This window comes from Astyanax mexicanus, chromosome 5, assembly GCF_023375975.1.
Source record: "Astyanax mexicanus isolate ESR-SI-001 chromosome 5, AstMex3_surface, whole genome shotgun sequence".
NCBI lineage: Eukaryota > Metazoa > Chordata > Actinopteri > Characiformes > Acestrorhamphidae > Astyanax > Astyanax mexicanus.
The window spans coordinates 12,427,922-12,445,994 of NC_064412.1; the positions used below are offsets into that span (position 1 = coordinate 12,427,922).

The following is an 18,073-nucleotide window of genomic DNA, read 5'->3' on the forward strand; positions in this document are numbered from 1 at the left end:
ACCCTTTGTGTGTGTGTTTGCATTGCAGTAGTTTCTTTTTTGAAGTGCTGCTTAGTCAAAATAAAAAATCACTGTATACAATTTTAATTCAAAGATTTTTTTAATTATAAACATTAAAATCAAGCTTACAAATGATGACATGCTTTTAAATAAACTGGTGCATGGGGCCTTTACTTAAAATAAATACACTTTTTTGCATAAATAATCTACTTTAAATAAGCTTGGCATAATTACATTGTCAACATTTGGGGAAAAGATGTTAATTTTGGTTGAGTAATTATTATTTTTAAAGTAAAGGAATCTGCCTATTTTTTTTCTGATGAAAAACACAAAAATATATTTACAACACTGTGAATGAATGCCAAATTGTAATGGCAATTGAGGATTTGTTTTAAATTGTTCACCAACCCAACTTTTAATCATTTATTGTTCCTGTAACCATAATCTTCCTTCTGCATTACAATCTGACACTTCCTTCTGAGTGCAATTATGTTTGCAGCTATTTCTTTGAAGATGAGTGTATGTATGTATGTTGTTGTTTTGAGTTTAGGCTTGCCAGTTTTCCAGATAAAGGGTTGGTTACCACTGCTTTAGAACTTGCTTATCTTATCTATTTCCTTTTCCTTCAGTTTGTATTCTTTGTCAATGAAGTATGGGTTGTCCAGCCCATAGAGATGGTCTCCTCCAACCTTTTCTGTTAATTCTGATTTAGGATTCTGTTGAATTAAAAAATAAAGACATTAATCTCTGGTAAGTTAAAACTTATCCAGATAAGGTAATGTGATGTAAAATATAAAAACATAATGTTGCCTTAGTACATGTATGTAACTAGTTCTCATCTACCTCAACTCATTTAATGTTTAAAATTAGATTTCTTACTCTGCTTTAGACAGGCCAGATGAACAACTTTACCTCATCATCGTTTCTACTGCAGCCGAAGCAGATGAGATCTCGCTTACTGATCAACAGCTCTGGTCGTATCTTCTCCTGCTTACAGCCACCTATGCAGAGACACCAAAAAACATGTAGGGTAAATCAAATGGGAGTGGAAAAATAAGGTCTAATGGGACAGTTTATTTATGCCAAGATTTTTTTATTGCATGAAGGGAGATAACTAAAACTATTTCTGCTTTTATAGCTGTGAAACCACATAATCAAAATTATAATCTTCAGTATTGATGAAATGGATCATCTGTTTGGCTATTTAGTTTCATTAATGTCAATGAAGTTTAAAAACACCCTACTTTAAAAAACTCACAGTCATCTGTAGTAAAATGTTTTGGCAATCTCTCTTACCTGTGATGGCACTAATGATTAGCCCAGTGATCATGGTTGTCAATGTGCCAATTGGACAGAAGTACAGATAGGACACAGAATACCAAGAATCTGCAAGAGCTGGTCTCTCAGTGCTGAAATAAAGATCGATAATGTTAATAATAACACTAATAAAAACATTAATCATTAACAGTCGTCAATTAAATCACACGTTTAAGATAAAAGTAAGGGTTTTCTTTTATCTGTTAAGTGGAGCTTAGTGCATAACAGTTTTTAGCAAATTAACAAAAGTAAGAACATTTAATAGACAAAATTCTTGCCTTGGTTGTGATGTCACTAAGGCTGGGCTGGTCCATGCTGCCGCTGTCGTGGTAATGTTTATGTCTGAGACACATCCAGCTACACTAAGGGGAAGTGGTCTTGTCTTGGTAGGTAGTGGAGGGTACACCTGAGCACCAATTCCCACCCACAGTGTTAGTATAAGGCCGATGATCAAACCTGACAGACCTCCCTGTAAAGACAGACATTAAAGTTCACCTCAGATCCATTAAGACAGTGTGATCAGTGAATTTATGGTGTTCACAGAAAGAGGATTTAACATAACTTTATTTTAACCCTCAGAGACCATCTGTTGCAAAACTGTATCAACTGTGTAAAGCACTAACTACACTGATTATTCATTTCTAGATGACAGTAAAATTACATATTCCAGTTGTTCACACAAACTGTATTATAACATCATTTGTGGTTTAAAAAAAAATTAATCTTTAAAGTAAGACATTGATCTGGGTTTGTCATTATTTTTCTAGCATGTTTTTATTTTTATGTTTCATGTAGTATTATTCACACAACCGTTTATTTTCCTTTATTACAGACAGTGGGTCCAGGAATTCAGTCAGGAACTTCCTGAAACCGTTATGAGTTGGATACATACACACACACACACACACACACACACACACACACACTAGGTTTTAGAACACCCCTATTTTTTAGTGGTCCAGTGGCAGTGCTGTATGCGCTTTTTTCTCATCTTAGCAATGACTTTGTTACTGCACCCTCTACTACCTCTAAAGACATTGTCATGTGGGTCAACCATGTGTACCAGTTTTCTCCTATTTCCTAGAGTCTTTCAAAGGTGTAGGAAACAGTACTCTCTGGCTTCATCTGTAATTTCTCTAAAGAAAAGACTAATGGTTTAATAACTTTTAATAGTTTTAGAGATATCTATGTTTCTGTGTCTTTTTCTAGATGTAGCGCGATCTGTTTCAGCACTACAGACAATACTTATTTTTTTATTATATTTTTTTTTTTACATTTTTTTATTCATTTCCAAAACTGAGTTCATTTCCATTGCCACTTACCAGCTATAAGCTGTTAATCAATTAATTGTTTGTGAAGAAAATAACCCCTTCTTTTTTAAAACAATATGATTTTTTTCAAGGTTTTTGTGTGTGAGAGATAATGTTTGAATCAAAACATTGACAAAGGTCATCTGAGCACACATTGTACTTTTGACCTTATGTTGATTTCCTGTTAACCAGAGCGCATGTTTTGTTATTTAGCATTTTTTACTTCATAAACATCCAGAGACTCAAGAGTGAAAAGGAAACGAGAGTGATGTTAATAGGTCTGATAAAGGTGCTCAGACATTGCTTGTGGTCACTGACCTGGACCAAGAAAGGCCAGAGGATGGAGTTGAGGGATGGGACAAGGTCAAGATGAAGGTCTAAGAGTAAGTGCATGCTTTTTTCTGTGTTGCTAAATCTATAAATATTTGTTGTTAAAATCACACTTAGAACAATTCCATAACCTATAATACAAGTACAAGTATAATACAAGTATGTCAAAATATATTTTCAGGTTCAGAATAAAATGCATCCAGAAAATGTAGCTTGAGATTCTGCAGAGTTTTTTCCCTTCTATTTAGCTCTTCTATTGTAAATGAGAAATATATATGCAGTAAGGAAGTACTACATCATAGACTCTTACAGTGGAATTGGCGCAGCGGAAAAACATTCCCATCAGGAAAAGGCCCAGAAGAGGTCCGCTGATCATACCGAATATGGACAGGGCTGCCTGTGGGGCGGAACAGATCAGTGTCATGTCATTACAGGTATCTGCCACCAGGTGGTACTATTATCTCTTTGATAAATTGTAGGCTTTATTTACAGAGACCTTTCTGCTGCAATGTGTAACCAGAGACTGCCTCCTATTTACCCCGTTAAATAAAAAAAAATTAAAAACCACTAGAGGGAGCCAGCGACTAAGTTCTCTGTGAATAGGGTGAATGGAGGTTTAAATATAACTTTATATAACTTTATAAAGTTATATAACTTTATATAGTTATATAACTTTATAAAGTAATATAACTTTATTTATATATATATATATATATATATATATATATATATATATATATATATATATATATATATATATATATATATAAATATTGTGGTTCTAGATGTCCAGGATATTCTTTTAATTTTAGAAAGTAGAATTACGTGTTTTGCTGAAAAAAAGGTTCATGTAAACTTACCTGTATATTTTCATTTTTATACAGTAAACAGGTTTTGGGCAATAGAGACTTTAGTATTACTGCTACTGTTTGCTGATTGGTTTGTAAGGTGATGTTGGAGTTGCAGCCTGTTAAAAATATTTATATGTTGAAAAAAGATAAAAAGCTTGTGTCTGTGGTACTAAGTCCTTAGGTATTGCCCTGTTTTGAGGCTGTGACTCCAGCATCAGCTCATCAACCAGTCAGCACACGCATTATTGCTACGATTTCTACTGTCCCAAACCTGTTCGCTGTAGAAGAATGGAAATATACAGGTACGTTTTTAAAATAAAAAAATACATCATTCTACTCTTTAAAATTAGGTAAATATCCAGGACACGTAGTTAGACACTATTTTAGCACTGAGTTTTAGTCATTTAGCTCCATTCACTATTATTCATGTTGGCCCACTCTATTGGTATGCAGACATTTACTGATATAAAAACTCCAATCAATCAATAAAGTAAGTAGATAAGTACCTGCAGTACACTTCCCATCAAGGAAGCAACAGCTGCCATTGCAATGCACACAGCCCCAAAAAATACACCTATAAAAAATGACCACACAAGCATTAGAAAAATTAAATATGAATGACTTTGATTAGCTTTATCTGGTGATAAAGTGCAGGCTAAACAACTATGAATCATGTCAGTGAAGAGAACATGACATTAAAACAGGAAAACCCTGCTTACAGTAACTCAGACTGTGAACTCTGAACAGAAGCTTTAAACGATGTTGGCAGACAACAATCATTTTCAGCTTTAACCACAGTAGACTGGACAGTAAAAGTAAGCACGTGCGTGTGTTTACACCAGAGCAGAAGGTGCCTATATGATAAGAGGAGAGAGTTTTATGGCGCTAAAGTGATCTTGAGGTAGCATACTTTCTTATCCTCTATTATCCCGTCTTCTAATCAAATTTATTTCAAATCAAATGATTTCAAATCAGTCTTGATATTAGCTTGCCCACTTTTATATATGATTTATTTGCTTATTTGCAAATTTAAAAAATAAGTTTATAAAGTTTTTAGGAAATCCACATTGCATTACATGTAAAATGCACCAGATGGTGCTGTAATTAGTTTTTTGTCCTGAGTTAAATACACAATGCTGCCAAAAGTGTTCACTGTCCCCATCCAAATCATTGGATTCCAATCACTTAGAAGGCCCCTTATAAGACCCACACCTCCAAACGTCATGTAGCTTCAGATTAGTTTAAGTGTGAAGAGAGCTTCGTGGAATTGGTTTCTATGGCTGAGCAGCTCCACCCAAGCCTCACATCCCCAAAAGCAATGCAGGCGAGCGGACACTTTTGGTAATATAGCGTATGAAATGCTCATTCGTTTATTGTTCATGTATGTAATTTCTGTGTTAGTACTTTTATAAATGCATAATATACCGTTTATTAGATGAAGTATTATTTTGTCAAAGTATCTGCAGATTCTTAAAAAGTCTTAAAAGGTTATTCATTTATCTTTAAAAAAAGTCCTTAAATTATTAATTTATATACTTAAAATGCCTCAAATTCATCTCCCAAAGCTCATAAAAATGCCAGACATGAAAAATACCATTTTATTTAATCAAATTTGATTAGCTTACTGATTTAAAAGCAGACTAAGTTATGCAAAACCAACACATTATTTATGCTTCTGAAAGGCAAAAAACACAATAATCATAATCCTTTATTTATGTCCTTATATCTACAGATACCCTGTTCGTGTTTTCTCAGGAACTCATCACATTAGAGTATCTGCCAGGTAGGATCTTCATAATATACCCATACTATAGTCATACTATATCAATATTTCTGTGGTTGCCATGTCTATAATGAGCTTTGGGCAATTTAATCCATTCATAATCTCAGATTAATGCATTTTCTGAAATATATAGAAACAATTTTAACTGGTTAACTGGGGAAACAGTGGCTACTGCGATGGCCACTGGCGACAGTAAAATACCTTTATAACAAACATGCATCAGCAGTGAGGCCTTGTCAGTGTGTCAGTGAAGCAGCGCTCACATACTATCTCACATATTGTTTGGGTTTGCAGTGTCACTATTCATTGTCCTGAACCTAATTAATGCAAGACCTGTTTTGTTCTCCACTCTGGTAATGTTTAAGATCAATACATGGAATTGTGTGTGGGAACTGGTTGTACTGAAACTCACTCATGCCCATATTAAGCCAGGACGCCTGTTTCTCTGTCATAGTGGGCCACAAAGGCTTCACAAAGTCCTCCACTGTGACGGCCACTAAAGCATTAATGCTGGATGACACCGTACTGAAACACAAAAGCACATCACTGAATTGGTAACCAAATAAAGGACATTTGTATGCAAAAAGAGCACATGCTGCTTACTTTTAAATATATTAGTTACCATGACTTCATGGATTGGGTACAGAATTGACTCCTCACCTCAGTGTCCCGCTGTATGCAGCTGCCACAAACAAGCCTGGAACACCTGGGAATTCTGCTAGGATGTCCATTACCAAGTATGGAAGGAGCTGTGTTCACAAGTGAGATCTGAGGTTACTTCAGCAGTAAATCACTAAAACAGTGTTTTTTTTTTACCTTGTCGTTGTAGTTTAGAGCTTCACCTGGTCTGAAGATCCAACATCATTGTTGATGAAAGGATCACAGTTTTTGTAGATGGAGTACATGGTAAGACCAGACAGCATGGCCAGGCTCACAGTGACCCACAGCCCGACCATATTAACATACAGAGACCTCCATAAGAAAATAAGAAGCAAGTCATGAGTTGGGATGTAAGATATGATTGTTTTGGGGATTTGAAAATATGAAATAAGATATAAATCTGTCGCTTTAATTATGTACTCACATTTTGGCATGAGTCATAGTTCGACATGAGATATAGCGCTGCACCTGTGATTGGTTGATGGCATACATTGACACCCACATTAAACTGCCTCCAAAAACAATGGTCCAAAACGTGTGACGCCTCAGAGGATCTGTATCAAAACTAGAGAAACATTTCAGTATTTTAAAAAGCATGTTCTAAGAAATGGACTACATTTTTAGTTTATTTAGGGTGGTCCCTTTTACATAAAATAACAAAACAATCATTAGACTCTCTGTAATATACTTCCACAACAATAATGTAGCATCATAACATTCAGTAGATCATCGAGAGACATCAGATAAAAGGGCTGTATTTCCAAATGCTGAGGGTGAACAGAGGTGGTATATAAGTTGCTACACCCCAAGACCATTTCACACCGGATTTCCACTTTAAGTCTGCTTTATGTAACATAACAGAACATCTACTTAATGTAAGTAATGCATCAGCAGTACATATTAAAGACATTTACCTCAATAAATGTAGATGCTTCAATACTGTTACTACACTGACATGTTGTAAATGTGCTGCTGATAATCTGTTAAGATTTATTAAACATGTACAAAGTTTGACATGAAATAAAGCTTTACGTTTCCTCAGTATGGTAATGTTCACAAATTGTAAAGGGCAGTTGGTATTTTCAGATTGATATGAATATATTGTCACAGTTAACCTTGTATCTCCATCCTTGCTGTTTCCTAAACTCACGGTAGCATATACAAAAATCAGCCTCATTACTGTGACATCTAAGCCTTTTCTTCAGTTAATGAGCAACATATCTCAAATCAGTGACTTACTCAAATGTGTTCAGGCGTTCACCATTGTAGCTGTCGTTCCATATTTTTCCTAAGCCTCCTTGGAGAATGGCCCCCCGAGTGATGACTGCCACAAACCCACTCAGCATAATCACCATCTGGAACACATCTGTCCATATCACTGCCTTCAGGCCTCCCTGTGAGGAAAAGCTCAGGGCTTAATATCTCTCAAACCGTATGCAGAACATTCACAGCTTCAGGAGCAGTTTTAGACCAGTCAGATAACGACATAAAGGACGAGTTGTTATTTAAAAAAGCTTACATACACTACAAATAATGATGTGGATTAAACTGCAGTCAATAGAAATGTGTGGAATTGAACTGAAAGAGAGCTGTCTCCAATGAGCTTATTGCTTCCTGAAAGTAGTTACTGACCAGAGTGCAGTAGATGATGCAGACAGCCCCAGTGGCCACCAGCACTCCCCAAAGGTCCAGCCCAGTGACTGCAATGCAATCATAGAGTAAAAATAGTAAAATTAAGATCAAAATATTAAAACTCATTTATAATGCATGTGTAACTATTGGATTTGTACCTTTTAATAAAGTGATCTAAAACACCAAATCAGAAATAGCTGAAACAGTATGGAAAATATGAAACAATAAAACATATTTTTCATTTCTTTAGATTTTTATTTAATTGATTGACAGATAGTTTAATTCCAAAATTTCTTGTTTCGTCTGCTTAACTTTATTACATTCCAAAAAATGGGACAGTTGAAATTTAGAGTTAGAAATAAAGTAAAAGATATAAATAAATAAAGATGTGACTCCAGACAGATGTCAGCAGTTTTTTTTTTATTTGTGATGTGGTTCAAAAGTTTTTGAAGAGCAAAGATGGGAAAAGGATCTCAAGTTTGTGAACAAATAGATGAGAACATTTTTAAATGTTTAAGAACAATGTTTTTTTTTTTTAAAGAAAGATTGAGAGAGATTTGTGTATTTCTCTCTACAGGCCATAATATCGTTAAATGATTCAAGGAATTGGGAGAAATTTAGCAAATCAGTTACATTTATTCGTGACACCAATTTTTACTGTCTAAAATCTTATGCTAACCAAGTCCAGATCTGCCAAGTAATGTCAGAATTACAAATTTAAAAAAAAATTAACTATCTTATCTTTTTTTTATCTGTTGCAGGCATTAAATGCAGGAATATTAAATGTTAATGAATGAAATTAAGTTAAGCAGACAAAACATGAATTATCTTGCACTCATACTGTCTGCAGTCAAAGTCAAATGAACACTGCAGATGTCTTTGTTTAATTTTATATGTATGTATAGGCCAATTATAAATGCTTTTTTTATAACTGGCCTTTTTTCTTCTAAATCACATTTTTTTTTAGCTTATTTTAGTTTGGACAGCACTACATATTAAAGTGAGCCTCAAAGTCATTTGTAAATTAACTGTGGCTAAAAGTTCTATCCTTCAGGTGGGAATAAACTTAAAAAAATAATGTTAAAAATGTGAAATTGATTAAGAGAAATGCATATCAAACTGCTTACAAAATATTTAATTAATTTCGGCCACAGCTTACTTACAAAATGCACAAAATATGTGCTTTATCAATTTAAGTTGGCCTTATTTCACGTTTATATGTCCATGCAAGTGTTTTTGTTTGATATTTTGTATCCTGGAAATGATGTAAATGTAGGTAAAATGGGACATACTTTGATTGAGGGCAAGAGCAGGAGCATATATGACCATGCCTGTGTACAAAGCCTGATGGAGACATAACAACCATTAGATAATTAGCTATAAACCTCATGACTCTTAATTTATGACTATATTCAATACACTGTAGCGTGATAACAGTGCCTTAACTTATTACATTACGTCAAACAAGGTACACTTACACATAATTACCTTTAGATATGCCAGAATCACTACATTTAATAATGCATGACTGAATGAGGCATAAATGTCATGAAAAATAAACTTACGGTCTGAACAATATACATTGTTGTTCCTATCACTCGGATGAGCTTGTTGAAGCGCATCTCCAAATACTGCAGAAGAAAAATTTTAAATCATTTGTGATATCAGAAAATGTGCCATTCATTACAGTATTTAGTTATTCCACCAGAGAACAGTATGCTAATGATAGGATTTCTGATCCTATATTTATCTAAGCTATAAATAACCTCTGGAACTATAAATAATCTACTATCACTGAGTACTATTACAAAGTGTTTGTTTTTGTATTGATTACTTTTACTATGGAAAGACCTTAAATTACTTTTACTGTGGTAACCCAGCTTTACCGGTACAAAACATTCAGTATAAATCAATGGAAATAGAAGTCTGTGTAGCCTAAAGAGCAAACCAGTGGTTGTGATTAAACAATTTAACTCAGACTAATGTATACAACAGACCAAATGCTGAGAAACAATGCTGTAGAATTATAATTATAAGAGAATATAATACTCATAATGTCTTATCAAAATCACTGGACAGTATCTATTTTTGTTTCCACCTATCGATTTCCCTGCAAACAAAAAAAAAAAGGTGTCTGAACTAAAATCAATGGAGCCTGTGACCCTATTAAGCTCCCTCCAGGCTTTTAGGGGCTTGCCTTGTTTTCTGGTGAACTTTTCTGTCCTCAGCTCCCCCTGCATGCTTGTATTGTATGCTCTTACCTCGTATGTACTCGTGATGCCCAGACGGTAGAACAGGGGCACAAAGATCTCTGCGCTGATGGTGGACATGATGGCATAAGAGAAGGCAAACAGCCAGAACGGTGTGCCAAACTTGTAGGCCTCTGCTGGGGTGCCGATTACCGTTATCCCTGACATGAAACTTGCCGTGAGTGACATTGCAACCGGCACTGCGGTCATTTGACGACCCCCCAGCAAAAACTCAGCACTGCTGGTCTCCTTACGCCCCCGAATGGCTTGAAACAGCCCAACGCCGGCAGCCAGCAGGACGATCCCAGCAAACACCACATAATCCCAGACTGAGAATGTAGCCACTTCACCTCCAGAACCGGCCATGATTTGTTTCGACTGAGCCTAAGTCTAAGCTTTCAGGATTCAAAAAGTTATTTTCTATACTGCTAAAAACGGTTTTAGTACTTTATATTCACTTCCACAACTTTTATTTTCCACTTTTTCTTCTTTTACTTGCTGTCAGTAATTAAAGTAATTGACTTAAGAAGATTCAGCTTCAGGTAAATCACAGGTAAAGACAGTTCATCCAACAAAGACTGCAGCTAGAAAAAAGACTCTTCATACTTCATCTTCCATTGGTATTAAGTGGTGTTCCTTATTGCTTCTTATTTCCAAAGACAGAAATGGTGGGTAACCATATATATTATCAATCCATGTGTAGAAGAAGTGGAAGGAGCCTGGAAGTTGCCCACCCTGCCAGTGGCTGATAGCAAATGGAACGCTCTGCTGTCTTGTATCAAAACCACAAAGAAACCTGAGTTAATGATCTGTAAAGGGGGAAGATATCCCATCATATGCTGCTCTGTTTGATAACTAAAGAGAGACTTTATACCCAGGTTCATAAAGTGGGCTTGGCTCAGCTGTGTGTTGAACAGAGTCAGTGTCGAGTGCCGGGCAGAATGTTCATAAGACAAAATATTTCTGTGATGAGATGTGTCAGACTGCCCTTAGATTAGGAGTTACAAAAAAGCCAACTCAGTACATCCTCAAATGCTGTGTTCCCGCAGCTCTTTTGATCTTAGAATTAATAAGCACATCAAGGTCAACCTCAAAAACCATGATGTTTTGTTCATAATGTATTCCTGTAAATCCTGATATTAGAATGAAAGAGGCATGCGTAAGAAGTGTGACGATGATGCTAACATGAATGACCAGAGAACAATTTAATAATATACTCCCATAAACTTTCCCCCTTTTAGTGAGATTGTAATAATTTTGTGATGAATAAGTCCTTATGATTGAAGTTGGGTTTGTTGGGTTTACTTAAACCTTTTCGAAGAATATTTTTTTGAGTTGTATATATTTAATTATTCTATTAAATGTAAAGTTTTAAGCTTATCACACAACATATAAAGAGGAAGCACATTTAGTTCCTAAAAAAGAACATGTATAGGTCTTTAATGAAACATAGTAATTATAGGAGCTGCATGATGTCTTTAATTCACAATCACAAACAATCAATATGATCCTGTGCAATTTATTGAATCAGTCTTTTAATTGTTACTATCGTTATGACATTGCTGGTTCGATCCAGAGGGGAAGTCTCAGGACACTTTTTTCACCAGCATGGTGCCGGTGCTGGTGCCAAGATCCCAAACTGTTTTGTGCTTTTGCACTGCAAAATAAAAGGGCGGGGCATTCAAGCGTCATCGCTTGAATCGAAGTACATGCCCACATTCAGATACGTAGTAAGTGACTGCTTAAAGCAGTGGAAACATGGACCAGTTCTTAAAAGGTTCGCAGGAAGCGGCTCTGGCACCAGCGCTTTGTAGGTATAAAAGAGGTATCAAAGACCATAATTGGCCCTCCTTAAAATTAGCCTTTCTCTCTGACCATCGCTGTGGTGCTACTCGGTCAATGTCTGTTAGCTGACATAAAAAAACAGCAGTTAGTGTTCTCCTCCAAGCATGTTCAGTTGTCCAGTGATGCTGTGGTTAAAAAGATGCAGTGGTGCTTCACGTCTCAGTAGAAGCACAGGCTCACCAAGCCTGCTAATTGTTGGAGGTAAACAGAAAATTATTAAATTTTTGTTATATTTTTATTAAACATTTCTAATAGCTAAATTCAGATATACATGAATCATATACCTGTATATAGTGTAAAAATGTTTTTTAAAGGTCTGATATGAAGATTTCTTATTAATTTAAATGGTCATAAATGCTTCTTAATTTTCTAACCACTCAATTGTAAACATAGATTTTGTGGACTTGAAAGTGTTATCGCTTAAAGAACAATTTGTAGCACCTTTATTATTAAATGTGCTAAACTGTCACTGAGGTGGGACTATGCCTGTACACAATTTTACCAGTTTCAGTTCTGTTTTTGTTGTTCTATGTGTTATATGAAGGTACAAATATGCACCGTTTCCTATCCGTAACGCTATTGGGCTTTAAAAATATAGTATTCTTTATTGAAAATTCACATTCTTTGTACTCTTGGACACAAAAAAAGTACCTGCACACTACACGGTTAAGATTGCTTTTCAGATTTCTCAGAAGGCAAACCTTTTCTAGGCTGAACTCTTTGTAATGTTAATATTATGTTAACAGTTCTCGCTCTTTAGAGTAAATCAGAAACACTGGCAGTTAAAAGCTGACAGAGACGTCAGAGAAAAAGATAAGTGTGAATAATCATTACCTTCTTGTAAAAACAGAACCCGATGCTAGGTATAGATTAAAGCAGCCATAAAATCAGCCAACAAAAACCAGTAGACAATGTGATCTGCACGGTATCGGTGTTTAAACAGAGTTAGTGATTAAGATACAGATTAATCATCCTAAAACGTGAGAATATAAGCAGCTTCATGAGGAAACAGGTGAGAGATTTATTTAGCCACATTTTGTTATCAATTCCAAATCTAAACTCTATTCATAGACTTGTCATCTTACTTCAAGCTAATCAAGTAGGGCCTGATAGGTGTAATAGTTAATGACACTTAGGAGCAACGTGTCATTAACTATTACACCTATCAGGCCCTACTTGATTAGCTTGAAGTAAGATGACAAGTCTATGAATAGAGTTTAGATTTGGAATTTGTACACTGACTATTGCTCAAACATTTGTGTCGTAATGGATCTAGCAAAGCATTAAAGCAATGCCAGATCCACAAACGGCCGAATACATTAACAAGACTGGGCAGTTAAACAGTTACATCTTTTTAGACTGAAGAATGCGGTAACCTTTAAGCTTTTAAGGAAAAAAAACAAAGTTTTGTGATGCGCTTAACTTTTGGAGTTAAGTACATGTTCCTGATTTGCTTTTTTATTCTGTGAACAAACTAATGTAATGGCTGAAAAATAAGCAACAGAACAGCTGGGCTGTGTCGTGTTTCTCGGATAGGTATATAAACACACTTATGGCCAAGTTGTGTAACCTGCCACACCACCAACCACAACCTGATGTGATGATTACAAAGTACACTGTTGGTACTAAATCCCTAAATTTGCCATAAAAGTATATTACAAATCTACATCACCCATTCCTGGAGTGTTAACTGCTGTAAAACAGCTATGGCAAATCCATTGTTCTTGTCACGGCCCTCTTAATGGTGCTGATCTTAGATAAAGGCAGTAAGATTACTTTTTATGGCACAAATTCAAATCTCAGACTAGAGCTGGGGTCATGACTTTAATATGAGAATGACTAGTTCCAGCTGGTCCTTGAGCATGGCCTAGTGGTGGCTACAGTAAAAGAGTACAGCTAATTGGGGTCACGGGCAGCGCTTTTTATGAATTTGTATGAATGTGGTGCTGCTGAGATTGTAGATAAGGAGACAGTGAGACAATTGGATTAGAGGGTCTGTATAAGAGAAGGTCTTTCAAAGCCTCAGCAGGCATTTGGCTGCTCAGGGCACCCAGGTAGGGCAAAGCGCTTTGGATTTTCTCTCAAAAAAGCATATTGTATTGTTTTGTTGTGAGGTAAAAGTATTAGTATCTGCTGTTATTCGTCCTTGTTATTCGTAAATATCAGCTTAATATTTTGTGATCAGTAGACCAATGGTAATACAGAATGCTAGGGCTGGACAATATAATGTAAGTATTTTTATATCTATAAATGTTTAATAAAAGATAGAAAACTACCATAATATTGTTTCTCCTATACTAATTACCCTGTGTGTGTAATTACATTGGAACCTGACTGTACCTGCTCTACCTCATGGCAGATGTGTATTGGCAAATAAAATCTACTATAATTTTCAGAGTATTTTAGTTTATTAGGTTTTGATTAATCAAATTATGTAACTAAATTATTATTATTTTTTAAATGTATTTATTTATTAGTATTATTTTTTATGCATTTGTGCCTAGCTGTACAGAATACAAAGTTCAATAAACAATTTCTTTAGTCTCTTATTCTTGACCTACAACAGTAACGAAATAGAACAGTTTGTGCAAAATCTTACTTTAGGACATAACGTTTTTGCATATCAGACAGTATTAATGTGATCTGCTTGCAGAATTAGTATAAGCATCTGAAAGCTCCACAAAGTCATGTGATGTGTGTTATTTTGCAGCTTTAATCTAAAACTTGTTTGTTTTATTCCAGGTCTGCACAAACTGTGGGGGTTTAATAGCCTGCCGGGGTCATTATGTCTGCTGCTGTGTTAGTGGCTGGTATACTGGGCCTTCTGCTGAAGACAGCCATGCCCATGTGCACTCCGACTGAATACACTATCTACATTGATAAGCAAGAGTGTGACTACTGTGTCGCAGTCAACACCACCATTTGCATGGGCTTCTGTTTTTCCAGGGTAAGAGGCCTACTGAGACAAACTGAAAGTGTGAGAGAGAGAGAGAGAGAGAGAGAGAGAGAGAGAGAGATACAGTGTAAGAGGTGCAGGTTTACATTACAAAAAGCTTATCAGGCCGTTGCGGTTCTTTTCTTACCCAAGCACAGGCTTGCAGAATTCTCTAGAAAAGGATGTGAAGTTGTTTGTGAAAGTCACAGATGAGAAAGAGAGAAGCTTTTTTTAGCAGCCGCTTCGAGAAAATGATAGGCCGCCTACTAAACTAACTGAATTTAACCCTTTCTTAGTTCAAAACTTTCTGTTGTCCTTTTTTCATGTAATTTCACAATATATTTTGAAATACATAATTAAAAATATGTACATGTAGGTTCTTTTTGCATTACATACAGGTGTAAACCACAGTTTGAAGAGAACTTCCCTGCTTGTTTCAGTGAGCTAGTAATAATATATTTATGACAATACCATGTACAGTGGTATGAAAAGGTTTGGGCACCCCTAAAAATTTTCATGATTTTCCTTTATAAATCATTGTTTGTTCAGATAAGAAAGTTCAGTTAAATATATCATATAGCAGATGAACACAGTGATATTTGAGGCAGGTGCATAAATTTGGGCCCCTCCAACAAAAAATGACATTAATATTTTGTAGATCCTTCTTTTGCAGAAATAACAACCTCTAAACACAAATTGTGTTTATTAGGCAAAGAAAGCTCACGGACACATCCATATGCTTATTTTGCAACACTGTTTAAAACGTCAGATTTTATTTGTTATTTATTTAGGATATCTTTTTATGTATTCCAATTCAAATGTCTTAATATTCTTAATAATTTAAACTTGATTTTGCTTTTTTACGCACTTTAAAAAGGAGTAGTCATTAATATGCTGTGTTTTATTAATGCATCAGTGGCTTAAAATGATGAGAATTTTATTGTTGAGTTATCCTAACAGGCCTAATTTTCTGTCATCTTCTAAATGTAGCTTTAGTTCTTTGGAATGCCTCTTACATGAATGTTATGTAACCTTCAGGACAGTAACATGAAGGAGCTGGTGGGGCCTCGCTTTCTGATACAGCGAAGCTGCACTTATCAGAAGGTGCAGCACCGCACAGCTGTTCTCCCCGGCTGCCCCCCACATGTCGATCCTCACTTCACCTACCCTGTGGCTCTGAGCTGCCACTGCAGCATGTGTAACACACACAGCGATGACTGTTCTCACAAAGGCAACAGTGCTCTGGCTAAATGCTCTAAACCAGTCAGGCCTCTGTACCCCGATCCTGCTCAGAATGACCTTCTCCAGCCTGACTGGCTTCAGCTGTTTTAGTATGACTTTTTAACTCAACTGGTTGAAAAAATAAATATGTCGGATTACAGTACAAATATCCAGCCTGGCTGGCTTTAGCTGTTTGAGTTACACTTTTTTAAACACAGAAAAATTATGATGTTGTTATTGAATTGGTGATTTTGACTGATCTGTATGTGGAATAAAGGCCATCATACACATAATAAAACATGCCTCAATGTAGTCTTGTAAAGCAGTTGTTTTGTGGGGTCTTGGTATGAAGTCCATGTTACAGTCATAAACGTGGTCGTCCTGACAACCCCGGCAGGTGTTAGTTTATCAAGGCCGGAGGGATCCACATGACGTGAGTCATTGTCTCTAGATTATTCCATCCCTTGTGTGTGTGTAGTGTCACTTACTGTAGTTGTGAAACAACAGAGAGATGACAGAGATTCTTTGTACTGATTCAGTCAAAGCTCATCCTGGTATGTGATAAAAAAAGGTACCTGAAAGATTCCAAAATGTTAACAAATCTTAAAAGGATGTTCTATAGGAGTAAAGGCACTAAGAATGAAATTAAAAAAGGTATAATTCAAATATATTGCTTATTAGTACAGTAACACAGAAACCTGAATGTATCTTTTAGCTGGTTATATGATACAAATCTGTATCATATAACAGCAGTACTTCCTGCTGTTAGGAAAGACTTTGTACATCAGAGGGAAAACATTTGACTCTGTAAAGACCAATAGTATACCTTTGAGGATACAATTATGAAAAGTGTACTTTTGAGTACAAGACAGTACTTATATTGTATCTCTGTTGTTTTTTAGTGTTTTTAGGCACTAGTTGTACTAAAATACACAATTACATATATGTCCATGTAGGTTACATTTGTATTCTGTACAGTTTGAACAGAATTTCTCTACTTCTTTCCATTAATTAGTATACTATTGCACCATGCATTTATTATTTATTACCTGTAATAACAAATGCATCTTCTGAAAGTGACATTACACATAAGCTATGTAACCCTCAGGACAGAAACCTTGAGCATATGACTTGCTTTCTATATCAGTGAATCTGCTCTTATCAGGTTAAGGCTGCTAACCTAAACTTGCTAATTCATCCTGGCATGCAATGAAACAAGCTTACTGAAAGAGCTTTCTGAGAATGGGTAGTGATCTCTTTAAAAATGTTGTGTTCACAAAGTTTAGAACCTAGTCATGAAACATGAAATACTTCTAATTATAAAGGTGCTACAATGTTTTTTTTGTGAGTGATGCCATAGGTGAACTATGTGTGATTCTAAAAAGAACTAGATAGAAGTTGGTAACAGAAATATGTTAGTGTGAAGAACATTTAAAGGTCTAAAGAACCTTCACTTAATGTAAAAGTTCATGACAAGTTTAACCTTTTGAACCATTGAATTTTTATTATGTTATTAACCCTAATGCAGAAAAGATTGTCATTTATTTGGTTGGTGTTTGGTTTGGCTTAACTTAAGGAATCCCACAGGGTTCTATTTTAAAGCATATGAAACCTATGTTAATTATGACAATAATGTTAATATAACAGCGTGAGGGGTGTAGGCCTAAATAGAGAATCTTAGGGGCTAAAATGTTCTATTCTCACAAATCATCACTCAGTAAAACTTTATAGCATGTTTATTTGTAAGAGTGTAGGAGACTTTAATTTAAAAAAATGTTCAATTAAAACCTACATAAAACCTACATTCTACATAGCACTGGAACATTTTCTGTAGTCGTTGTAAGCCATGAACCTGTTTTATTGCACTATACATAATCATTTTTCTAAAAGTGTGATTGAATACAGAATTATAGATTTATGAGTGTTATAATACAACTAAA

General features: G+C 35.4%; 2 protein-coding genes across 3 annotated transcripts; one reads left to right on the forward strand and one right to left on the reverse strand.

The window, feature by feature from the left end:
• Positions 1–81: 81 nt before the first annotated feature.
• Positions 82–10,917, reverse strand: slc5a8l (solute carrier family 5 member 8, like). Its single transcript, XM_007253345.4, has 15 exons — positions 10,145–10,917; positions 9,449–9,514; positions 9,176–9,227; positions 7,884–7,951; positions 7,491–7,645; positions 6,676–6,816; positions 6,434–6,563; positions 6,252–6,340; positions 6,004–6,116; positions 4,315–4,382; positions 3,268–3,354; positions 1,596–1,786; positions 1,297–1,409; positions 913–1,001; positions 82–716 (listed from the first exon to the last, which is right to left on the reverse strand). The coding sequence occupies exons 1-15, from the start codon at positions 10,496–10,498 to the stop codon at positions 591–593; spliced, it is 1,842 nt and encodes a 613-aa protein (XP_007253407.3). The 5' UTR covers positions 10,499–10,917; the 3' UTR covers positions 82–590.
• tshba (thyroid stimulating hormone subunit beta a) lies at positions 3,290–16,434 on the forward strand. Of its 2 annotated transcripts, XM_015606917.3 has the most exons (4): positions 3,290–3,391; positions 5,541–5,591; positions 14,720–14,924; positions 15,951–16,434. In XM_015606917.3, exons 3-4 carry the CDS (start codon positions 14,763–14,765, stop codon positions 16,242–16,244), a joined length of 456 nt encoding a protein of 151 aa, XP_015462403.2. In that variant the 5' UTR covers positions 3,290–3,391; positions 5,541–5,591; positions 14,720–14,762; the 3' UTR covers positions 16,245–16,434. The 2 variants fall into 2 exon arrangements, with proteins under 2 accessions (XP_015462403.2, XP_049335251.1); XM_049479294.1 differs by lacking the exons at positions 3,290–3,391; positions 5,541–5,591 and adding an exon at positions 13,599–14,031.
• The last annotated feature ends 1,639 nt before the right edge of the window (positions 16,435–18,073 follow it).